Below are 25,216 nucleotides of genomic sequence, written 5' to 3'. Positions count from 1 at the left end.
TTCCATAGGTCACCTTGTGACTTAGAAATTTTTCAGATCTTAAGTCAGTGTAAACAGAGCTAGGAAAATACAAAATATTAACTAGTATAATGTCAGAGAAAATATTTTCAGGAAGATTTACATGGCCTAACTTTGATGTGGTATAACTAGCAGACAAAGCAAAATTCAAAATTCAAAACAAAATTTTTGTAATTCAGCCTATGGAAGATTTAGCCTTAAATTATAATATGCCAATACAGAATATAAAATGCATGAAGCAAAGTCTAACAATAAGCAAAAAAACAACCAATTTAATATCTGCAGTTTCTCACGTACATGAAAGTACTTAAAATAACACTATGCTGTGAAATTACAGCTAATTTCTAATTTATGTACAACAAAATATTTACCAGTTCCCTACTAGTCTTATTAGGAAATGTCAAAGTGTTTATTCTATATCTAAATTTCCTTTCCTAACGGAAGTGATATTTTATAAAGTAATTCAAGAACACTTCCACCAAGGCCAAAACATAAACCTCAGAACTCACTGTAGGATTTATGGGTCAATCTGTTTGGTTTTACTGTGTTTTGTTGTGGGGGGAGACGAGCTACTTTTGTTTTGGTTTTTTTATTATAAACACAGATTTTATGTTTTCATACATGAATGATACATAAATGACACATGAATAATATAGTAAACTGAATTCTAAAGATTTATTCTTTCGACCTCCAAAAAATTACTCATCTTTCTATCTACACAGAGAAGTTAAGGTATATTTTTAATCAATAATACAACAGTTTATTTTTATATTTAAATATCTCACTAGGAAAAAAATCTAAAAATTAAATTGTTTAAAGCACACAAGTCTTACTGAAATATTAAGTTACACAACATATATTGATAATCCAGCATATTTTCAAAACAAATAGGACTGCCTGGATAACAAAGAAATTCAGTATTATTTACCTTTCCCCCACATGGGTAAGGCATGTCAAAAAATATACCAGCAGAGGGGGCGCCCGGCTGGCTCAGTCAGAAGAGCATGCAACTCTTGATCTTGGAGTTTTGAGTATAGAGATTATAGAGATTACTGGGTATAGAGATTACTTTAAAAAATCAAATTAAATTAAATTAAACACACACACGCACGCGCACACACACATCCCCCAGCAACTATTCAGAAGGCATCTTAGGAAGATACTACACAGAATTCTAGTTTATGACTCTCTAACATGGGACAAGCCCTGTCCCAAGTTATTAAAGAAACAGTAATACTTTAAACGCACAATTCCGTCAATATAACACAAGAATTTATAATTTTGAAGTACTTTTTGTTTCAAATTTCTGACTGGTCTGTAATTCACAAGTTGTTGCACATGTCTGGCTACAATTACCAAAACACAGCTCTCATCAACTTTCTGAATATGGTAGTTTAAAAACTTTTTAAAAATCTAGCTGCAAGCTATTAACATATCTCTTAATATCACTCTTATTCCCAACAACTTTTAACAAGAGAAAAACACTTGAAAACTGTATTAACAATGAGCGATTAATAAGCAAATGGCAACCTTAGAGTAATGTGTTCTTTCTTCAAAAACTAAACACCCTAAGAAAAAGTAGTCATCTTAGATAGGCTAGGTCCACCTCTCCAAACTGTGGCATTTCAAGAATATAGTGTTGTTAGGTTTGTATTATACTTAAGCCATTTGAAAGTTACAAACCTTAAGGCCTTTACTTGTCTAAGATCTATTTTTCAAATGTATATTCATAATTAAGTAAAAGCTTCAGTGTACCTTATGTCAAATAGGTAGTTAGAAGATTTGTCATATTCAATCTAAATTCCACAGGTAGGGAATGGTTTTATTATATATATATATGTATATACATATATATATATACACACGATATATATGTAATTTCTAAAAATTCTTGTCACTGTCACACAGAAAGTCTTCAGCACTTGACATATTCAAAATATAAATGTATGAATGTTACAGATTGTACCCAATAGCTAAGTTTCTTCAAATACATATTAACAGTTTTAAGAACTATGGCATGGAAGGGCCAGGGTAGAAATCAGTACACTAATAAACTGAGGTCTTTAAAATAAGATAATTTTTCAGTGTTAATGCTACATTTAAATACAAAAATATTTGGTTACAGAAGTATACCCCAGGATTCTGGAAAACAAAAACTTTAAGTTTTAGATACAGTAATCCCTCTCAGTAGATACCAGAAGCTGACATTTATGAAGAAGTACACAAAACTGCACAGGTGAAAGCTATAGACTGAAGCAAATACTATACAGTACATATCTACAACCCAATTTTGCTTCAGCATCCCCAGAGACTTAAAAAATATTTCTTTGGGTAGGTTGCAAAACATTGCTTCCTCTTTTATTCTCATCACCCCCATTATGATACAAAGCGACAGACAAGAAAATCAAATCACCAACTGTAAGGGCTGAAATATTCGAAACACATAAAAAAGCATCTTCTTTCCAACTCCCGAATCGGTATTCATTCCACCTGTTTGTAAATCCATACAAACACAATAACACAATACCTCTGCAGATTTAAAAACGGAGGGGGGGAGGGGGCAATTAAGGGTTTGAAGTCATTCTTCTTCTACCTAGGCTGGGGCGGGGGAGGGGGATGGTACAAAACAATGGATACTGAGGGGCTAGGGGAAAATCGCTTGCTCCCGAAGCCTCCAGCGTTAAAAGCTTGGAGGGGTGGATGGGGGGTGCGGGGGGAGGAGGGGAGGAGATAGAGTACTTTTCCTCTATTCCTAAAAGCTACCGCGGAAACAGGCTGCCACCAAGCAAGTCCAACAGGGCGGTCCTGGATGCCCAAAACTCGCCTCACCAGGCAACAGACCCAAAGCCAACTCGCCACTCCACCGAAACGACAGGAGGGGAGAGAATGGTGGGCTTTGGGGAAGGGCGAGGAAATACCCCACCCCGCACCACTAGCACTGCGCCAAGGCCCCGGCCAACGATTTACACGCCTCCCGGACGCCCACGGGGCGCCCCGCAGCCTGAGCCAGGTGCCCCCGAGGGCAGAGCGGAGCAGGGCCATCCACCCGGCGCCCCCGGCCCGTGCCCTCTTCCCGACTCGCCCTCGCCCACGAACTGCCCCGGCCGCCCGCCGCCACCGCAGGCCCGGCCCCGGCCGCTGTCAGAGCCGCCCGGCTCACTCTCGGAGACCGGCTGCGGGCCCTGCACGAGAGCCGGCTCCGAGGGCCGGGCCCTCCCTGCGACCGGACCCAGGAAAGAGGCGGCGGCGGCGGCGCCTCCCAGGGCCCCAGCCCCTCGGGCCTCGCCCCGGCCCCGCTGGCTCTATCCCCTCAGGGCGCGCGGGGCCTCCCCCAATCGACAGCCAGCTGGACCGCCCGACGGGTAGGAACGAAAGCAGGAAGAAACGACCAACCACCACCCTCCCGCCTCAGCGGCCCGGGGTTACCGTCAGGAGCCCCAACTCCGCCATCCTCCTCGCTCGCCCTCCTTCCTCCTCCTCCTTAGAAGCGACGCTGCCCAACCGCCGCCCCCCGCCCGCCCCTCCCCCACTTGCCCCGCCCCGCCCCGCCCGCCCCTCCACACACTCTCACTCCTACGGCCCCGCCCCACCCCTCCGGCTCAGGCCCGTCACTCGCCGGAGAAGAAAAACAGGCGGAGCCAAGCATACTGACGCTGCCCAATCAGAGTGAGGCACTGGCGCCAAAGACGCTGCCCAATCAGAGTGAGACATTGGAGCCAGCTTCCCTCGCTCCGCCCTTTTCCTCTCCACGGCTGCTCTACGCCCTCTCCCGCCCACTGGACGCCGCAGGCAAGCCGAGCCACAGAGTAAGCCTCCAACGGGGTAGAGTGACAACTTGCAATCGGAAGTTACTGTTGAAGCCAAAGCAGCCATAACTGATAATGGCAGGGAGTTTCCTGGCCTCCCGTCTCCCGTGTGACGTAGTTTTCCCTTCGCCCAAATCTCACCGTTGCCCTAGGCAACAGTCGAGCCGTCTGGGAAGATAAATCTGTAAGTAGGCCCGGTAAAGGACCAAAGGTGACCAGACATCCCAGGTTAGACAACGTAATTCATATTTAGAACTACCTGCCCGGGTTGGGGAAGAGGAAGGAGCAGGTTTCCTGACCCTTATTTTGCTGGGACATCTGGTCACTTACCTAGGTGGACAAAAGGTTAGGGTTCCGAAAATCCCTGTCCTGCCCGGAAGTTGCATTTGGCACTTCTGAATGGGGTCACGGCGGAAGGGTGGGAATAGCCAGAGACCCCAGCAGCACCGGGAGTGCCCATTCCAGCTGGAGTCGCAAAGTGAGATGTGGGTCCGTCTGCCCTGTCCGGTGAGGCAGCCCACAGCTAGACGGCCGGTGGGAGACGGAGAGCGAGGGGGTGAGCAGGGCTCACAGCCGCTTCCGCTGGAAGAAGGTTTTCTTTCCGGGCTGGCCTGCCCGCCCTACCCCCGCCCCTCTGAGATTCCCTATGGGGCGAGGCCGCTCCACCGGCCCCTCGCGCCCAGGGGCAGCCAGCCCGGTAGGGAGGGGGCTTAGGCGCGCACCGCAAGGCACTCCCGCAAGATGGAGCTCCTGACCTCAGCCCCTTAAGTTCCTATTAAGTGCTTGCACCCTGATCTTTGGAGGACAGAGAATTCTGGAGCTTGAGGAAATCGTTTTCCATTACCGCCTAGAAAGGAAGGAGGTGGTCCTGCACTGCAACGGCAACACTTCTAAGTCTTACTTCCCCGCCTCTTGTCTTAACATTACGTTATTCCTTTTGTTTCTCCTCCTTTGGGGGCTTAAAACCAATGACTGCGGTGCTGGGTGAAGCTCTACCGTCCTAATCCTCTACGCCTACGTTCTATTAAATAACTTAATGCTTGTGAATATTCGTAAAAATACCGTAAGACTTTTATATGGTTCTTTTCAAGAGTTGTTACACTTTATCTCATGTAGTTCCTTCTGTAGGCTTGAGTCAAGAACTGTGAGTCATCTTGGTCATACTGGGTTGGATGCCTAACGTTGCCAGAAAAAAGACCAGGAGAACTTTCAGGTAAATTGAAAATTGTATTTACCCAGCCAGTCAACAAGGGTGCAAACCTAACTTCTTTACTTAATTTCTTTCTACTTCCATACTACTCATGCTGTAGCCAAAATGAACTATTCTTGTTTCTTCCAAGATTAATCATTGAAGCACTAACCTTTCATGACTCTTGTTTCCATGTCCTAGTTATCCTTGGAGATGTGTTTCCAGATTCTCTCCAACAGGAAGTAATTTCCTCTGTGCTTACCTAGCACTTTTTGTACTTCTTTTATGACAACCACTATTTTATATAACAGCTGCTTATGTTTTTAGCTTTACTATGTTTACATCTAAATAGAATGGTTTGCCTATTAGATGGATCTATTCTCCCTATCGTGTTATTCTGCTCTTGATATTATTTTGGTAAATACTTCCTAAAAAACTGAATATATTTGGTATTTCCCAGGTGCCAGAGACATTGCCAGCTTCAGTTGATTAAATTCAGTGTAGTTCTTGTTACTCAACCTTTTCTTAGATTTCCCCTCTGAAGTCTTTCCAACGTGATTTCTTCCCTCAATAAAAAAAAAATCATACATAAAAAACTCAAAACAATACAAAAAACATTCATATACCCTTCACCTAGATCCAACAGTTAACATTTTGTCATATTTATTTCATCCCTTTTCATGCTTTTTTCATTGTCATTAAACTCTTCGGTAACAGGTTAGACACTTATTAAGCAAACACCCCTAAAATTTCCAAAATGTATTCCCCAAGAATTATAAAGTTCTCCTGCAAAACATAGTACCATTATCACAACTAAGGAAATTACTAATTCTGTGTTATTTAAAATCTAGTCTGAAGGTGTATTCTCTCATTTGACCCAAGATTATCATTTATACCTTTTCCCCTGCTGCTCCAACAAAACTTAGGATCCAGTCAATGTTTATGTTATTGTCATTTTAAAGAGTTCAGGCCAGAAGTATTTTCAGTGTTTCCTTTTTTCTTAATCCTTATAAGTCTTAGCGTATTTTGCAAGAATATTCACAGCATTCATACTTAGCCAATCATGATTATGTCATCTCAAAAATAACTATAACTGCCATTGTCATGCGTTGTTAGTTAAATCCATCCCACTTCTCTGCACACACAGCCTTCTGTGGTATCCTACAACGGAGAGTTTAGTATTTAATCCTCCCGTCTGTGGAAAGTAAGTGCCAGTGTCCTGGACTGATTGTAAAGTGTTGCTGCTACTTCGCCAGCACTTGGAGCTGATGTGATATAATCTGCAGCAGTGTACTGATGTCAGCACAGTTTCAGGAGTGTCAACTCCTGGCACCCTGAGGACTGTTGATGAAAGATGTGTGGGCCCTGCAATTCAAATACAGATGAATCTTGATGTTATCAAAGCAGATACCAAGGCAACTGCTGGCCATCTGGTATTTTGTGTGAGTAGGATGTGTCATTTTCTATTAACTTAATAGTAGTGTCTGCTGGTGAAATATACCAGAACCGGTGGCATCATCCAAATTCATCCAAGAAGAACAGTTCCTGTTCTTAGGCCTAGGCACAGTTCAGAAGCTAGACACTGCACATTTTATTCACATGAGTCTAAATTAATTAGCCAAATTGAACATGTTGCAACATTTTTCTGCTAGCAGATGCCAGATAGCAAAACAGAATAGAACTACTATAGTTTCTAGCCACATGACATATGATGCTATTTGGCATCTCCAGATGAATATTATCGGTCCAAATTAAGCTCAGCTAGCATGTGGGCAGCCACTTAAGTGAGAATGAACATTACTACTTTATGTCTGCTGAAAAACACTTTCTTTTTAGGCCCCCTCTTTCACCTTTTCTTCATGTTAGTTTGCATTCAGAAATCTAATACATATTTGAAAATTCACCTGTCAATCATAAGTCTTGAATAAAATAAAACGTTTCATATTTTTCCTACCATTCCTGCCACCCCCATCCACAACCTGTAATAGGCAGATTGAATTTACTTAAAAGGATCTAAATTAGTAAATACTCACCAAAAAATATCCTTTGTTGTTCTTTACATAAACAGATTGCTTCTGGTACCTCCCTTAGTTCTCAAAGATTGTATTTTTGTTTCTTAATACCTATTAATGATAAAATAGAGCATTTGGCATTTGGTGTGTTATAGTGGTTCTGTATTCTACTTAAGTCGTGAAGTCAAGGGTCTTTAGCAGTGGGAATAGTAGGGAAAAGGAGCAATAGGCAGTAAAGGGGACTACACAACTTCCCATGTTCATCTAAATGGGACATTACTTCCCAGCTCTAGCCAGATTTTGCCATGCAAGAATATGGGCCCAGTATTGCCAGATCTGTCAAGAGGAGCAAATTTGGACTTTATGTGAAACCTTCCCATTTTAAAACATTGGTTCAAATTCTTTTTAAACATTTAGCAAGCCAGCAAAACTTTAGCTGCATAGGACGAAGGGCCAGAAGTTTATCACCTGTGTTTCTTATGTGAAAATAGCATTGATACTTAGATTAGAATCTGAAAATGCGTTTTTTGCCCCCCAAAATGTGTTTTTTGCAATACTTCAGGTGCATTCATTTTTCTAGGTTAGGCAACAAGCCATTTGTCACCTCCATCAAAAATTCAAAATAGATTCTTATATACACTAAGCTTCCATTCCCTCAATTAGAATTTTAAACATCTTTACTCTTTACCACCAGCTTAAAAACTTATCCATATTTTCTCAGCCTTGAATTATATTGTGAAATAGATTTGCTTTATCATATTTTCTTAGAAATATATTTAAGAGGGTTAGTCAAACATCCAACTCTTGATTCAGCTGAACTTGTGAGATTGAGCCCCCACATCAGTCCAGGAGTCTGCTTAAGATTCTCTTCTGCAGGGGCGCCTGGGTGGCTCAGTCAGTTAAGCATCTGCCTTCAGGTCATAATCCCAGAGTCCTGGGATGGAGCCCCATGTTGGGCTCTCTGCTCAGTGGAAGCCTGCTGCTCCCCCTGCTTGTACTCTCACTCTAATAAATAAATAAAATCTTTAAAAAAAAAAAAAGATTACCTTCTCCTTCTGCCCCTCCCTACCTCCATGCATGTGTGCGCACTCCCTCTCTTTCAAATAAATAAATATTTTAAAAGCGTATTTTTCAAGAGCACAGTTTGGCAGCACATGCTTTTTTAAAAGTAAATAAATGTGACAGGTTCTTAAAGGAAAACATCTTTCAATAGCTCATGCTATTGAACTATAATGTTGATAAAGAGTCAAAGAATTTTTAGAGTCAAAGGTACTTAATGGGAAATCTAGAACAGTCTATCATATCCTTATTTCATTTTTTTAAAGATTTTATTTATTTATTTCACACAGAGAGATCACAAGTAGGCAAAGAAGCAGGCAGAGGGGGAGGGGAAGCAGACCCCCTGCTGAGCATAGAGCCAGATGTGGGGCTTGATCCCAGGATCCTGGGATTACTACTTGAGCCAAAGGCAGAGGCTTAACCCACTGAGCCACCCAGGAGCCTGTCATATCCTTATTTTATAGTGATACGAAAATTAAACCTGGAATAATAAATGTCACACTATATTTCTAAGCATTTTTACATCTACTTTTTACTTGAAACTTGCAATCCAGGACAGATACAAAACGTTCTTTTTATGAGAAAATCAAACCTGGGATTGGTTAAGAATTGTATTCAGGGTCATGCTAGCTAGCAATAGAGCTAGAGTACAGCCCTGTATCCCATTTCAAGTATTATGTGAAGTAGATGAATCCAAAAAGAAAAAGAAAAAAAAAAAAAAACCTCCAATACAGTTTCTCTTTTAAATCATACATTAGATTTTACTATCGCAGCTTGTTTAAAATACTTGGAATCTTAGAATACTCTGAAGCATTCAATTTCAAATTTTAAAAATGGAGTTTTGTACAATTAGAATAAGCTGATAAGTTTAATATAAATTGGGGTGCCTGGGTGACTCAGTTGGTTAAGCAAGTGCTTTCGGCTCAGGTCATGATTTCAGGGTCCTAGAATAGAGTACCACTTTGGGTTCCCTTCTCCACGGGGAATCTACTTCTCCCTCTGCCCTCCACCCTGCTTGTGTGTGCTTTCTTTCTCAATCTCACTCTCCTCTCTCTCCCTAAAATAAATACATAAAATCTCTCTCTCTTTTTTTTTTTTTTTTTTAAGTTTAAGATAAATTAGTGGAGGGGAAAAAGAATTATGGTGGAGAGCTAATAGCAAATTAGGAGTGGTAGGCACATATGGAAGATAACCACACTGACCCACAAAATGGCTCCATGGGGCTCCTAACAAAGATCAAATACTGGATTAAGACTTTAGTATGACCTAGGAGGACAGTTTTAAAAACATCCATCCAAATCCTGTCCCAAACATTTTTAGAAACAAAGACTTGGCATTGACATTCACAGTATGTTTCATTTTGATACTTTCTTTTTTTAAGTTTGTATTTTTATAAGTAATCTCTATACTCAGTGTGGGGCTCAAACTCAAAACTCCCAAGACCAAGAGTTGCATGCTCTAATTACTAAGCTGGCCAGGTGCCCCTCATTTTGTTACTTCTTATCCACATGGCTATGCTTTGAGTTACCATGAATGCAATTTGGACTTTAGTAATCTATCCCCCTTCTCTGTCTGTCCCCTCTAAGATTATAGCCTGTTTTCCAGATGGCTAGATGAAAATAGTGTACTATCTAAAGCTAACAGTCTTTTTCGGCTATTTGACCCACAATATTGGTCTTATCAATGTTCTCATATCTAATCTGTGGGAGGAAAAAATGCAAAACTTGTAAACTTTTAAAGTGTTGCGTATTTCTAATTAAGCTTGAGATTTGAAAGTTCCAATGGCATCCTCTTTTAAAGATAAGACTAATGCTGTAACAAAATCCACAGACAAAAAGCAGTATTTTTTCCTAAGAGATTTTCTTCAGAATGGTATCAAACATGACAACTGGAATGCTGAATCCTCAAATTAAGGAGAAAGAAATCGAGAGATAGAAAACCATGTTGGTTAAAGCTATGGTAAAGAGGAAAAAATGTGGTGCTTTAGTCAATATGCTGCACTTACATGTTTATCCTGAGGTTTACTCTTTGACTAATATTTTATGTTCCTCCTCCTTTGCAGAAGCCATTTGTGACTTAAAACTCCCCCATTTCAGTAGAAACTGAAGATGCCATGTTTAACTTTCATTGGCTTCTACATACCATTATCTACTATCCTCTTATCTAACATATTCTGAGATGTTCATATTCCTTCAGTGGGGCTCTATACTCAATCCATTTAGGGTCTTTAGGCCATTCCTACAGATGCAGCACAGAGAAAACTGAAGAGACCAAGGCTTTGGAGTAAGGCAGACGTGAATTCAAATCCTGTTTCTTCACTTACCAACTATGTGATGTTTGACAAAATAACTTTTCCTAGACCTGGTCTTACTTAAATTTAGTATAAATTTAGGAGATGCAATGGGAGGTGGGTAAATGGCTAATTCAATTCTAAAATCACCTCTTATGGTGAAAGTTAATTTATTTTCAGAATTACTATAGAAAAATCCCTTAAAATGTCTGTGTAGTTAAAATAGATGATTTTGTACTAAAACACTGCTGTTGCTGTTACTGTTACTCTTAAGAGCCACTATGCTAAAAGAAAGAAGCTAGAGTACATTTCTGGGCATTGAAACTGTACTTCCTTTAAGATGACCTATAAGGCAATACAGATGCAAAAGGGATAGGTGGAGAATTCTAAGTGTTCTTGCTCACCTGTAAGCTCTTCTCCACTCTGTTCTAATAATAAGCCTCTATAATTCTAATACATGTCAACAGACTTATTTTTTCTAAGAATCTAATTTTATGACAATATTGCCATGGTTTAAGAATCACTAACATCCACTGAGCTCTTACCAGGTGGTAGGGACTGATAATGAATTATGAGTTAGGTCATTTAATATACTGTCTGAAGTCAGTGCCACTACAAGCTTTATTTAACAGATGAAACTGAGGCTTAGAAAATTAATTTGTAGGGCACCTGGGTGGCTCAGTGGGTTAAGCCTCTGCTTTTGGCTCAGGTCACGATCTCAGGGTCCTGGGATAGAGCCCCACATCAGACTCTCTGCTCGGCGGGGAGCCTGCTTCCTCCTCTCTCTCTGCCTGCCTCTCTGCCCACTTGTGATCTCTGTCTGTCAAATAAATAAAAATCTTAAAAAAAAAGAAAAAGAAAATTAATTTGTTTAAATAACTAAGATGATCCGGATCCTTCTCTCACCCACTACATGCAGACTCCTCTCTTTTGACCACCTCTCCTATCACCATCTGCCATCTTTCCATATCCTTCTTAGGTGATTATATCCACTTCTGTAGCTTATACTACTGTACCATTGGCTCTCTGGGCATCCAGTCCTTTTTGCCTTCCTATTGGACTTCCATACCCAGTGTACCTGATTCATGGTCTTTACCCTTCCCTCCTTAACCTGTACTTTGTCTGTGTCCTCAACTTCAGTTAGTAGCTGTATTAACTCAAAAATGCTAGCTTGAAATCTCAGTCATCCTTTCTCATTTATCACCCAGAGGTTATGGGGGATGAAGGGAATAATGAGGGATACTTGAATCTCAACTTCTTATATCCTTGAATACCTCTTATATCTTCTCTTGATGCTTGTTATCACTGCTTTTGTTCATACCCTTATCATCTTACCTAAATAATTATAGTTCCTTACTTACCTCCTTGCCTCTTGTAGCTCCTGTTTTTCCTTTTTGTCTAGAATGTGTTTCCAAAAAACTAATCACATACCCACTCAGGGCCATCTAATTATCTCCCTTTTCTCTGTAGGATATTAAGCCCAAACCCATGACATTTAAGGCTGAGTATGAACTGGCCTCCACTTTGTCAGTCCCGCTACAGTACATATACTGTATGTGCACTGTACTCTCTAGCCATTTGCCTAGATTTTTTTTTCTTTTACTGACTCTGAGCATATTGTTCACTTTGTCTAAAACACTGGCCCCTTGCTTCTCTGCAGCCTCTTCTCTGCATAGTAAATCCCCATTCGTCCTTGTGGGGCTAATTCTAATATCACATTTAGTAGTTCTTCAAAGACCAGCCACTGTCACCTTTCCTAAACCAACCAAGTTATTTGCGGTTTTGGTTTCTTAAGACACAGTACACATGCTTTTATTAAAGTAGGTTGTATTCAACTGTAATTTATTTACATGTGTCTCTCTCTCTCCCCTACCCACCTTCCCCAAGTTCCTCAAAGAGAACTCGTTCTTATCCACTCTAGCTCCTTTATTTAGCTGTGGCTGGCACATTATGGACATTTGGTATGTTTGTTAAAAGAAAAAATGTTTGGAAAGGAACATATGATCCCAAATTCCTTATATGGGGTTTTTTTTTTCCATTCTGAAAGAGTAAATTTCCTTGTCCTGAAAAGAGCATCCTTTCTACTCCAGTCTTTACTGTCCAGTATTTACTTTAAAAGCTCTGTCCTTATTAACAGATATATAGCCATTAACTTTAGTCTTCATCTTATTTTATCCATGTGTATATAACTTATTTGATTAGGTTTTTTTTTACTAGTAATTGTAGTAACTCAATGCAGAATATCTTAGTTTTTCATTTAAATTCATAAACATTTCTGGAGTGCCTGGGTGTCTCATTTGGTTGAGTGTCTGACTCCTGAGCTCAGCTCAGGTCTTGATCTCAGGGTCATGAGTTCAGGCCTCAAGTTGGGCTCCACAGTGGGTATGAAGCCTACTTTTAAAAAATAAATAATAAATTTATAACATTTCTAGAGAAATATGGTAGGAAAATTAACCATTAAAATATGTTCAAGCATGAAAATGTATTACATAATAATAAAATTAAGTGGAATGGTAATAGAAGTCTAGGTAGAAAAAAAATAAAATTTCTGACTTAGAGAATTCTTCATTCTTTTTATTAATGGATGGTAATAGCTGTCAAATTTTTATGGTATTTATATTATATTGGATAGGTTTTTAAAAGACTGATGTAACAGTATTTTTAAGTATGTTGGAAATTCTATCTTTGTAACTATGAACTTGATGATAAATTTAGAAAGGTTTAAAAGGGTACTTAGTTTTTCTATCTAGTTTTTAAAAATCCCTGTGGGTGTTATGTAAGCATAAAATCTGAGGACTACTGACCTATATTCTCAGGGTTTAGAAGTACACTTTAGTGTTCTTGTCCAGTCCCACATATAATTTAGATAAGGTATCAAACTAAATCACCCCAGAAATGTTTAAGTTGTCCAAGTTGTAATATTAATTTGTTATCAATATGGGCATAATTGATTTAAAGTAGTAATCCTTCCTAACTCAAGTGTCTTTCAGCTCTCACTCCTACAGTTAGTAAATATTTCATGACAAAGACTTGGTTTCCCTCCAAGCGTAGAATTTTGCTTGCATTATTTTGAGGCATCCAGCTCAATGCCTATAACAGCTATGCTTACTTCATCATGATTTTGAAATGTACTATGTATGAAAACCATGATCTCTGGGACAGATTACAAACTAAAGAAACTATGGGGGAAAAGAAAGCGGATTATTTTCCAATTATCCAGACCAAGAGCCTCAAAAAGCAACTGACATCGTATTCTCTAAGCATTAAAAAGTTTGGGTTCTATTGGTGTAAGAATTTTACTTCTGCAATTGAGTATGTTTACTCTTAAAATATACCTTGATAAATTTATCATTTTAAAATCTGACATAGTAGTCCATTATATGGTTCTGTCATAATTTATTTAACCGTTGATATACTGCTGAACATTTTACTATACAGAGCAATGCTTTAATGAGCGTTCTTGTTCTTAGATCTTTGTACACTGGTACATTATTTTCTTTGGGGCTCATTACTAGAAGTAATACATTTAGGTCAAAGAAAATGTGCATATTTTGTATTAGTACATAATACAAAATATTAAGATACTACAAAATACCCTTTAAAAAATTTGTACCCCAGGCGAGGCTCCATAGCTCAAGGGTTAGAGCACTGGTCTCGTAAAAAATTTGTGCCCCAAAAAACCCACCCACCAACAGAAAATGCCCATTTCCCTATACTTTCTCTAACTCTGGATACTATCAGACTTTCGACTTTTTTGCAAATTCAAAAAATTTAACATGCACACCAAAATGAGGTCACAGTGATTTTCACCTTCTTAATGAGTCCATGATCATTTCCCTACTTAAACTGCAGTACTCCACTCAGCACTCCTAAATCCCCCTAAACTATTTTGTATTCTGTAGACCTACTACTTTACAAAATTCTATTATTTATTTCTCTCCCCTTACTCTATAGAGTATAGGCTCCAAAAAGTTTTGGGTTTTATCTGTCTTGTTCACTAATGGACAGTGCTTTCCACATGACAGACACATTTTTAATATTTTATTTTTAAGTAATTTATACCCAGCATGGGACTCAGACTCATAACCCTGAGATCAAGAGTTACATGCTCTTCTGACTGAACGAGCTAGGCTCTCAGACACTCACGTATTTATTGAACGGAATGATATAGCACTTGTATGATACACACGAATTTCAGTCATGGTTAGTGTTTCTTCTTTGACCCCTATGTCCCTAGTGTTACATACATCTTACCTTATCATAATAAGAAAGTACCTTTAGGAGCAACAACTCCTTAGGGCACATTACACCAGACAAAACACCATGTTTGGCTATTAGCAGGCCAGTGGGTAAAGGAAAAAATGCTCCTTGCTTCTGTGGACTCCTTGGGCAGTTGATCAAGACAGTGCAGCCTTGCCAATGAGGGCCATCCAACCACCACCTTGCTTATTTTAGCCCTTCCCTTCCTGTTTCTCTCCTGCGAATGCCTGGGGGGGGGGAGCCTAGGAACAATAACCAACCCTAGTAAAGCAGACACTCCACCCCGGCAAGTGACTGCCAGCACTCATCTTCCCCACACCAGACCCAACCCACTCCCTACCAGGCCTTTGGCCCCACACCCTTTGCAGTAACAATGGCAGCTTTAGTGAGAGAGAGAACTAAGGTTTGGTAGAGCACCAAGTTTCATTGTTTTCCTGGAGCCAGATTTTGGATGTGAGATATAGGAGAGAGCAAGCAAAGGATAGTGACAGATCTGAATAGCTGCAGTTGCTACTCTATAAAACATTTAAGTATTCATCCACTGTTTTGCTGGTAAGAAATTCTGTGATACAAAAATTCTTAGCTGTTACTTCCCTCATATTTGTCAACATCTGTAGTATCTGTTCTCCCTTTTGGCAGCATATCCTATCAGAACTACACCAAATAAGGACCTATTGAATATTTTCATTGTGATATTTTAATGGAGAGGCTGTTTTCTATTATAGCAGTATTCAGACTAATGAGGGATTTGCAATGCTATTAGCCTTCAACATAATCCGGGGGGAAAAAAAAGGAAATGATCACTGGGTACCACTGGCAGGCCTAAGTAACAAGTAAAGAACGTGGCAGAAGTAGTGTGTTCTAAGGAAACTGCATATTGCACTTATCTCAGATTCCAGTTAGTGAGGAGATGCTTTATTCCTAGTCCATTCCCTATTTCATTTTCACTCCTGAAAAGAGCAGTTGTAGGAGTAAATTTTGATGACAGAGTTCTGGAAAACGGATAGTTTCCTCAGGAATTTTAGATATTCCGGAATAGGGATTTGAACAAGAGGAGACCTGGTGGATAGAGTAGGAAAATTTTATTACAAATGTCAAAGTGTAGTAGAGTGGGAGTAACTGAGACCAGAAGCAGCTTCACTTGATTAATTTGCAGTGGGCGGTAAAGACAGGCACCACGCCAGCATCACCACTTTGTAATAATAAATCTTTCTTCTCTGGTGATGTTGTGAAAGGCACATGGTAAGGTTGCATCACTATGGTGAAATATCACAAAAGGGGTGGGACTGTCTAGAGAAGCATCTGTGTTTGGAGAAGGATCATGCTACAAATTACAGTCCAGAACACCCTGAATATACAGCACAGCAGTAATATGGAATGTAACACTGGAAACAAATGTCATCAGCCAGTTGGTATATGCTGGTATCTTAACAAAATATTCAAGATAAGATATTTGCTGGCACTTTAGCATATATTATCCCTGTTATTAGAGGATAGTAGTAAACTCAAAGCAAACTTCTCACTTCTGTTCAAGAGCAAGTTTCACCCATTTGTGTTGCTTCCTTACAAATGTCAGCTGTGTAGCCAGGTAACTGATCCTTAGGATGCTTTTTGTCATCAAAGCAAAGCGATGTTAGCTATTGAGGAGTGGGAATGTCAGGGAAACATTTACCCACTTCCTCCTTTTTCCTAACTACCTGCCTTACCCCACACTTCCCAAATGGCAATTTTTGTAACTCATCCACCATTTAGGAGATGCTATCAGTGAACCAAACAGCCACACATAAATGCTTCTGGTTTTTCTCAGTGATATCTATTAGGTGATTATGTCTAAAAAAATGAAGTCCTGCCTAACTTTTCATAAGGGGAAAAATATAGAACATGTAGCCTTACAAATTAAGACCTCCATTGATTAAAGAATGTTGACAAGATCTAGATGCTTACGTGAACTCTCTCAACTTTGTTTCAGTGAAAAGACGCACAAGAAATTAATGGGATAATTATGCAAGGATTGAATAGTTCGTTCTTTATAGAAATTGTTATTTTTGTTCTTAACCTACAATGGAAATACCTCCAGCAATATGCTCTGTAAATTCATTCTTGAATATTAATAACTGATTTCTCATTGAAGGAAAAAACTTAGCTGTATCCAACAATTCAGATATGGCGGAAGTGAAGTCAATGTTCCGGGAAGTTCTTCCAAAACAAGGTATCTAAATCACAAATACTTGGGTCACAGTCTGTTATAGGGACCAAAATAAAAAGTAGTAGGCATGGCATATAACCGGCTCAATACTAAATATTGGTAACTATTTTGTATCCTGTATGCCACATTTACTGTGCACTTATCATTACTATGTTTCTCTTAGGAGTAAGTTATAAAGAATTCATCCATTGCTTTCCCCCCCCCAGTAAAAAGATGACAAATGAAGCACTGTTTCTTAGACTTAGAAATCCAGTTGTACTCAGATTTGCAGATAAAAACATGAAATTGTCAGTGGAAAAAAAAGTGTAATTCACTAATGTTAAATAAGGTCTGAAAGTGGGGAAAAAGAAACCTAAGTCAAGCAACTGTTAAATGCTAATGGCGTAAGTTAAACATTTATATTAATATTTGAATATTCATATTAATTATATATTTATATGCTTATATATTATATATTAACAAATATTAATACCATGCTTTTACTATGTAAGTATTCGTATGCACTATGTATTTCTCCCAAATCTTTTTGCAAATTAAACATCTGATACAAAATGTTGTATGTCTCATAGGTAACTTAGAATGTTAGGTAGGAAGTTTAAAATGTCATCCTTATAAACTCCCTAGAATTAAATGTTGATGTATTTTAAATAACTAAAAACAAGAGTTTTCACTGACAATGGATTAAGTCGTTAGATGCTCATTCTAGCTGCAAATCCAAACCACCATACAACTGGGTCATCTCACTAAATCATTTCTTTTTAAACTTAGGGCAGTTGTCAGTGGAAGATATAACCACAATGGTGCTGTGTAAACCTAAACTTTTGCCCTTAAAATCTCTGACTCTGGAAAAACTGGAGAAAATGCAGCAAGCAGCCCAGGATACGATTCGCCAACAAGAAGTGGCAGAGAAGGATCAGCAGCAAATAACTCACTGAATGGTAACTTAGCACTTCTACAGGATATTCTACAGCATATACTATTAACAATAGCTAGACAATAATTTGCATCTGTATGCTAAAGATGGTGTGTTTAATAAAACTGATGGTGCTTATAAAATAAAAATACCCAAGACTAATGAAACTTGTGAATTTAGACCCTCTGGTTTGTACTGAACATGAGCAATTAAAAAACTGAACCCAAATTTTATAGTTTTTTTTTTTCTTTTAACCAAGTTTTTAGAACTATAAATTACGGTTTCACTATTCCTGTGACTGTGAGTCTTATAGATAACATTCATAGGTACAAGTGACTAAGTGAAACTTTTATATTCAGGTAATCTTTACATGTTTATTAAAAACTGAATTAAAGATACATTCTAATCTCGTACAAAACGTTTTTGGTGCTTTTACATCATCATCTAATTTTAAAACTTGTTTATGAATTTTGTGTTTCATATTTAAGGCTATTTTGCCTGATCAACTGGTCCTCCTGGCAATGACAAAACTGTATTTCTTAAACAAATCTGATTTTTAATAAACCTTCACTTATAAAGTAGTCCCCTGAGCTTTTAATGATACTGACTTTAAGGACTAAATTACCATGCTACCTTTATTCATCCAGGTATCAAACACAATTAAAACCCTAAAAACAGAAAAAAAATATGGACTTGAAAGAGCCCATGAGATAAATATGAACATCAAATTTGGGGTTTTAGTGCTAAAAGACTGCCTTAACCTATAATGGGTGTATTCCTAAGAATGTATTTGTAAATCTGAATATAATTCTTGGCTGGTTGCTACAATCAGTAATAGACAATTTAAATTAGCACAGACCTTGAGGCCTTGCTGAGTTTTGCTCTGCAAAAGAGGTCAGAAATGTGATAATTCTTTAGAGAACTATTATTTATTGGTAGCTACTAAGCTTAGACACTGGATAAATGTAAAAATTTTTGAGTTTCTGAAGAATAATTTTTTATAACACAAACACTGGTAACAGAACTTAAGGATGATGAAGGTATTATATTTTAGAAATTTCACTGGGCTTTAAAGAAGATAAAAAAACCAAGTATGTATGCATTTCCCACAGATAGTATTTAAAGAATTTACTATTATACTTTTGATTTAAAAGTTTGCAAAGAACAAAGTTAAATTCACTAGGTTCAAATACACTCTCTTATAGGATTTAAAATTTGCTGTGTAAAATAAGTTTTTAAAAAGACCTAAGATATAGGTACTCCCAATAAAGAATCAACACTGCTTCACATGTTTTATTTTGTCATACATTCTTTTAGAACCGGGTTCATTTTTCCAGTTTTGTAGAAAAATAGATGTTCCAGCCACCATTTATTTAACTGTCTAGTCTTTAAGACCAATCAATATGTTCCCTGGAAAAATGAATAAGTCTTATGACTAACTCATTTTCTTAAAATTCTTTAAGACAAAGAAATAACTTTTTTTTTTTTTTACTCCCAAAGCACAGTATTCCAACAGCAGCAGTCAACATGGGGTTTTAGCAGCTTAACTTCACCCCCTAAATAAAGCTTTGTATAAACCAGTGATTTTACTACAAAAACACTGTCCTTAAAAGAAAGGAGTGGCAGTCAGACATCAATGCAAAACTTGGAATGATTAGGTCATAAACATGGCACTTACAAAAGGTAGCTTATGAGAATATTCCACTTAAGAAGTGGTTACTCTTCTGTCCCTCCTTTACACCCTCAAAAAAAAAAAAAGAAAAAGAATAAAAGATAAAAAGGAAAACACTTCCTTAAAAATTCCCCTTTAAATTTTAAGGTTATAAAATTTCAGAAATGCCTTGTACCCAAAACAAGTGCTTCAAAAAAAAAAAAAAAAAAAACAACAAAAAAACCTGTGCTAACAACTCTTACAATTCAGATATATTTATATTTTTTTAATAACATCTAAGACTGTAAGAGTTCTTATATTCAGTAGCTCTCTGGTTTAAGACGACCTCCGTCTCCTTCACTTACAAAACGTTTTCTGCCCCTGTAATGAAAAGAACACAAACATGAAAATAGATACCAATTCTGACTATAGATCAAAATCAAAAAAGCCTTGGGTTCTTTTGGCTAGTCATTAGGTTTTGAAGGGTTTTACTCTTTAAAAATAAAAAAAAAAAGTGAGCACACCTCTAATTCCTTTGAGAAAGACACTTTCCCTACTATATACCTTAGGATATAACAAATCAAATGAACTGCTAATTTAAGCAGTTTTTAGTTAAATAAAAGCTTAATTATTGAAGTAAGTTCATTGTCCAAATGGAGTCATGTTGATATGTTAAAATATAAAGCAAACATGCTATTTAGAATTTTAATATTTACTCCTACTACGTTATTAGTATTATTTGAAAACTGAACAATGAGCCAAAGAAACACTAACATAATTTGGAATTATGTAAACTAGAGCTACAGAACCTATGAAAATGTCCATTTTTAAAAAATTTTTTAAGTTTCTTCTCAAATGTAGAAAAGCCATAACCTGTACATTGAAAACCAAATCAGAATCCAATTAATTCCAGTCTATGCTCCATTTGGAATTCCTACTATTTCAAACTCAAGACACCTTGCTTCAACCCAGGAGGAATAGTTGACCAGCAGCCTAAAGCAGTAAGTGGAAACAGAGTTTGCTCAGGATTAGCCCCTCTCTCTGACTAACAGGCACAAGCACTCAAGACCTCACACAAATGTGTACTTCACCCAAATAAGCTAATGGGTAGAGGATAAAAAAGTCACTTCAATGGCAAACAAAGTACTTTTAGGTATCTCCTCAACTGATCCTTGAGAGTAAAGCCACAAGAGAAATGACCAGTTAGGTTTCTGAACAGAGGCTGAAAAATTTTAAAAGCTAGTGCCTTTTCATATTAAGTCTAAGTAGAAATCAGCTACATTTTCCTGCATATAAAGGCTTCAGACTATAATATTAGGAGACTGAGATGGGGAACAAAGTAGTAAGTAAGAACCCTTACCAAAGTTGTCAGTATTTACTGATGTATACTACTTGCACATGAGTGATGCCATCACCAAACAAAGGTCTATATATATATTTTAGAGATCTATATTTTCAAACTTATTTTTTTATCAAAGTCATTAAACCCTATCTTCCTCCTCCTCTATCAATGGCTTTTAAACTTTCCAGAGAGACAGTACCAGCAGCTATTTTTTCTAAGATTTCTCACAATCGACTTCAATAAAAATAGACAAAGCTTTGCAATTTTTTCAGATTAAAAATTATGAAGACTTAAAATGTATATAAAGCAGACATACACAAATTTATCTATTACTAACATTTAGACCTATTTATAATCTTCATTATAAGCTTTATTTTAACCACAAAAAAACTCATCAACTCCTAAAGAGTTAGATCCCAGTAGTACAAATATATTATCTCCAAAGAATCACACACATTCACTTTCTAATGAGGTAAGATTCAATTAGACTTAATTCTCCATTCCATGAAGGAGAAAAAGGAAGCTACATGGAGTACAGGAATGAGCCTAGATCTTTGAGCCAGAAAAGGTCTAGATTCATCTTTGGCCTCTATTAATGTGTGACTTTAGGAAAAGTATACCACACACTTTCTTAAACCTCAATTTTCTTATCTTACTGGTGTTAATATCTACTCTAAAATAATATTTCAAGTACATAGAACACAGCCTCGTACACAGAACTACTACACAAAGTTAGTTTCCTTCCAGTGAACAAGGGCTTCATGAAGTAGGCATGTACAGATTTACAAGGGGGCAAAATAAGTTTTGCCCCTGTTTTTCCATAAACTCAAAACAGATGATTTTCACTCTTAAGTAGCTTTAGGGGAGATGTTATTTTTCTGACAGAATTCCAGAATTCTTCTGGAATGACAGAAAATTAGCTAAGCCTTCCAAGCACTTAGCCAGTATCTTATGTGAAAGAAGTAATAAAGTACCTTGAAGGACAAAGATCTCTGAGTTGTTTGGAAATTATTCCAGCCTGAAAACATTCTTCTACAAATCGCTCAAGCACAGAGTATGAATGTGGAACATCCAGATTAATGTCTGGAATTTCATTGTAAATTCTCTCATAACCCTAAAACAAAATTATATACGGAATGTTAGCCCATATGAAATACATAATGCCATACAACCTATCACTGTCATCAAGCTACATTTAAGGCCTTAACTCTTCACAAAATTAGACTGAAGTCAGATCTGATCCTTGGAAAGTACAGACAGCAGGTATGTTTGTTATAGAATGTTTTCTCTAAAATTGTTCTCTCAAGAGAGTTTAGGCAGATATCAGACATTGGACACATTTCTTCATCTACTTCTCTATATACATTTATTACACTTTTTAAAAATACAAGGCAAGGGGCGCCTGGGTGACTCCGTCATTAAGCATCTGCCTTGGGCTCAGGTCGTGATCTCAGGGTCCTGGGATTGAGCCCCACACAGGCAGGAAGCCTGCTTCTTCCTCTCCCTCTGCCTCTGCCTGTGTTCCCTCTCTCATTGTGTTTCTGTCAAATAAATAAATAAAATATTTTTTTAAAAAAATACAAGGTAAGTAAGAACTTCACTATTTTAAATAGGAGTAAATGAAAGTGTATTTGTTAAAAGATCATGTTCATGTTGTTTCTAGATATAAAACAGAACTTCTCATATCTTAAAAGTAGAACTCTTGGGATGCCTGGGTGGCTCAGTTGGTTAAGCAGCTGCCTTCAGCTCGGGCCATGATCCCAGGGTCCTGGGATCGAGTCCCACATCGGGCTCCTTGCTCGGCAGGGAGCCTGCTTCTCCCTCTGCCTCTGCCTGCCTCTCGGTCTGCCTGTGCTCGCTCGCTCTCTCTCCCTCTGTCTCTGACAAATAAATAAATAAAATCTTAAAAAAAAAAAAAAAAAAGTAGAACTCTTGAGGAAGAACAATCACATCTTTAAAAAACCCACTGAAGAGTTACTTTCAAGAAATGGCTACAAGGGGTCAAACATAATCACAACCATTTAAAAAAAAAAAAAAAAAAAAAACCAACTACAGACATAGTATTATTAAACATACCTGAAAGAACATTTCTTGACAATTCATAATCTTTATTCAATCATTATACATTTAAGGTATTATATATTTAAGCCTAAAAATTAAGCAAAATAATGTTATACTTACTCTTTTCATTTGGTCCAGAGTAATGGTAGAAGATTTCCAAAGAGATTTTAATAAATCCAAAATCATCTTAAATGTACTTTCTCCAGTTGACTCTAAAACCATTACAATGGCCTAAAAATTGAATGAATGAATGAATCTTTAATCATTAATTCATATAAAGAAACTGCTCCTAAAATATATCAGATTCCTTTTGTCTGACATGTAATTATAATCACTATAAAATTAAAAATAACTTACTCCCTTAATATTAAAATTTTAAAAAAAAGATATGCTATTAAAGAAGCATTAAGTCACTGTAGTGCAAAAAGGAACACTTAATAATTCTCTGTGGAATGTCAAAGTAATCTTACTTCATATACAAGCTCATGGTGAAAATGAGGTACTTCCAGTTCCTTAAGGCAATGTTCAGCTTCAGCTATGTCTCCAGAGAGTAAATACTCTTTCAGCAGCATATCAATCTATTAAATTTAAAAATTGAGATATGTTAGAATTCTTAAGTTTTTATTTACTTCTTTAAGATTTTATTCATTCATTTTTAGAGAAAGCACATGTGTGCGCAGAGGGGGAGGGAGAGAGATGAAGATTCTGAAGCAGACTCCACACCAACCAAGCACAGAGCCCGAGGTGGTGCTCCATCCCACAACTGCCAGAGCAGGACCTGAGCCAAAACCAAGAGTCTGATGCTTAACTGACTGAGCAACCAAGGTGCCCCTAGAATTCCTAATTTAAGAAAAAAAAAAAAAAAATCTGTGCTTTTTGTCTATAGGATTTACTTATTCTCAAAGCAGGTCACAAATAGCTGTGTAAGAATATATAGACTCGAAACAACACTATCATGACAAATTTTTTTCAATAATTAAAAAGTAAACCCCTGATGGCAGCCACCTGGTCTTCTGGGCCAGCTGCTCCAAAAACTGTGGCCACCTGGCTCCTATGTGTCCTGTGGTTCATGTCAGTCACCAGTCACCACAGGACCTTGGAGAGCTGCTGCCATCACCACCACCAGTATGGAGGAGACACTTAAGTGCAAGAACCTCAAACTGGAATAATGTATTAATAAAGATCCAAAACTAAATGATGCTACACAAGTACCAGTTTACTGTACAAACTACACAGCTCGTGTTCCTTGTTTTCCAGCACCCAACATAACTTGTAAGAATTTTGGTGGCAGTGAAACACGTTTTACTGGAAATGAAGTTGGTTTTCTCAAGCCTGTATCTTGCCGAAATGTAGTCCTTTCCATTCAGCCAGCAGATGGGAAAGAGGAAAAGGAACCCCAGAAATGGCTATTCATACAAGGTGGCAGTTGCACCGTCTCTTTTCCTCGGATGGCTGGGAGCAGACTGATTTTACCTTGGATACCCTGCCTTGGGATTTGGCCTTCCTTGATTTCAATAGAGCACTCTCAGTATGTGAATTTCCAGATTTTCCTTTTTCTTCTTCAAATACCACCTCATGGATTCTGTGTAACTCTCTGTTTTATTTTGTTTTGTTGTTTTACTTAAAAGCATATTATTTAACTGGACTTTGAGAACTGTGTGATAACTGAGTCTTATTACTGTCTCTATGAGACAGAAAGCTTATTATCCCGATATTCTTTAATGCCTTTTCCAAAGGCAAGTTGCCCTTGTCATTTTCACTTCTGAAAATTAAAAGTATGACTTATTCACACACACAAAAAATACACCCTCAATTTTTAAGTAGTTCATAATTATAAAGAAAATGCAGTACTTTAGTGTGTCTTAATAATCACTGAGATCTAGGAATATAGACTCAAGATGTACATGGCCTGAGTTGGGACCATAATGCTTCAATGTTCACTGTAAAACAAGGGATGTTAAAGACCACTAGAGGGCACTGACTGAAAGTCTCAAGATGGGATTTTTAATGAACTATCACAAACTTTCACTTCCATCAGGATGACCTTAATAGTGCACTGGCAGCCAAAAAATAAGTGATAATAATAGAGCGTTACGAGACGGAGCAAAATGTATATACTCTCTTTTCTCTACAGCTAAGGATTTGAAACCAATTATCTAAAACATTCATCAGTAATTCAGCTTCTCGTTGTAGCTAAAGCAGCAAGACTTGACTTTCTTGTTTAAATAAATCTCTATGGCTCCAGAGAGAAAGAGGAAAAGTTTTCCAGCACAAGAACTTCAACAAGTATGTTCTTCCCTATACACTGCCTTTTAAAATCACTTTTGCACCTAGGACACAATCAATGAATATTGACTGACTGAATTAAATAATCTCATTTAAGTATCTTTGACTTCAACTTCTGTAATG

General features: G+C 37.7%; 3 protein-coding genes and 1 long non-coding RNA gene across 11 annotated transcripts in view; 1 reads left to right on the top strand and 3 right to left on the bottom strand.

Moving 5' to 3' along the window:
- Nucleotides 1-4,295, bottom strand: part of SHOC2 (SHOC2 leucine rich repeat scaffold protein) — a 99,016-nt gene extending 94,721 nt beyond the window's left edge. Inside the window, exon 1 of one of the 2 annotated variants that reach the window (XM_044240491.1) lies at nucleotides 4,155-4,295. The gene's annotated coding sequence lies outside the window, so the exon portion shown is untranslated. Of the gene's footprint in view, nucleotides 1-3,444; nucleotides 3,507-4,154 lie in introns of those variants that run through there. The other variant, XM_044240492.1, reaches the window with a different exon arrangement.
- Nucleotides 3,906-24,602, top strand: BBIP1 (BBSome interacting protein 1). Of its 7 annotated transcripts, none has more exons than XM_044240498.1 (5): nucleotides 3,906-4,008; nucleotides 4,941-5,037; nucleotides 16,766-16,843; nucleotides 17,609-17,778; nucleotides 24,065-24,602. In XM_044240498.1, exons 3-4 carry the CDS (start codon nucleotides 16,798-16,800, stop codon nucleotides 17,773-17,775), a joined length of 213 nt encoding a protein of 70 aa, XP_044096433.1. In that variant the 5' UTR covers nucleotides 3,906-4,008; nucleotides 4,941-5,037; nucleotides 16,766-16,797; the 3' UTR covers nucleotides 17,776-17,778; nucleotides 24,065-24,602. The 7 variants fall into 7 exon arrangements, with proteins under 7 accessions (XP_044096433.1, XP_044096434.1, XP_044096431.1 ...); XM_044240499.1 differs by lacking the exon at nucleotides 24,065-24,602 and adding an exon at nucleotides 23,467-23,496; XM_044240496.1 differs by lacking the exon at nucleotides 24,065-24,602 and having other exon boundaries at nucleotides 4,953-5,037; nucleotides 17,609-17,981.
- Nucleotides 5,039-7,844, bottom strand: LOC122901111. The gene is made up of 2 exons (XR_006383361.1): nucleotides 7,047-7,844; nucleotides 5,039-5,574 (listed from the first exon to the last, which is right to left on the bottom strand). It is a non-coding gene; the product is annotated as an uncharacterized LOC122901111 (long non-coding RNA).
- The window catches only part of PDCD4 (programmed cell death 4), a 29,803-nt gene continuing 23,606 nt past the window's right edge, over nucleotides 19,020-25,216 (bottom strand). The window contains exons 9-12 of the mRNA XM_044240493.1: nucleotides 23,278-23,385; nucleotides 22,928-23,038; nucleotides 21,721-21,860; nucleotides 19,020-19,785 (exon numbers count right to left, since the gene is read on the bottom strand). Of these exons, the coding sequence (XP_044096428.1) occupies nucleotides 19,725-19,785; nucleotides 21,721-21,860; nucleotides 22,928-23,038; nucleotides 23,278-23,385 (420 nt within the window). The 3' untranslated portion in view covers nucleotides 19,020-19,724. The remainder of the gene's footprint in view (nucleotides 19,786-21,720; nucleotides 21,861-22,927; nucleotides 23,039-23,277; nucleotides 23,386-25,216) is intronic.

Source organism: Neovison vison, chromosome 2 (genome assembly GCF_020171115.1).
Source record: "Neovison vison isolate M4711 chromosome 2, ASM_NN_V1, whole genome shotgun sequence".
Taxonomy (NCBI): Eukaryota; Metazoa; Chordata; class Mammalia; order Carnivora; family Mustelidae; genus Neogale; species Neogale vison.
The sequence above is the reverse complement of the archived record's forward strand: the minus strand, read 5'-3'. Positions and strand labels throughout refer to the sequence as shown.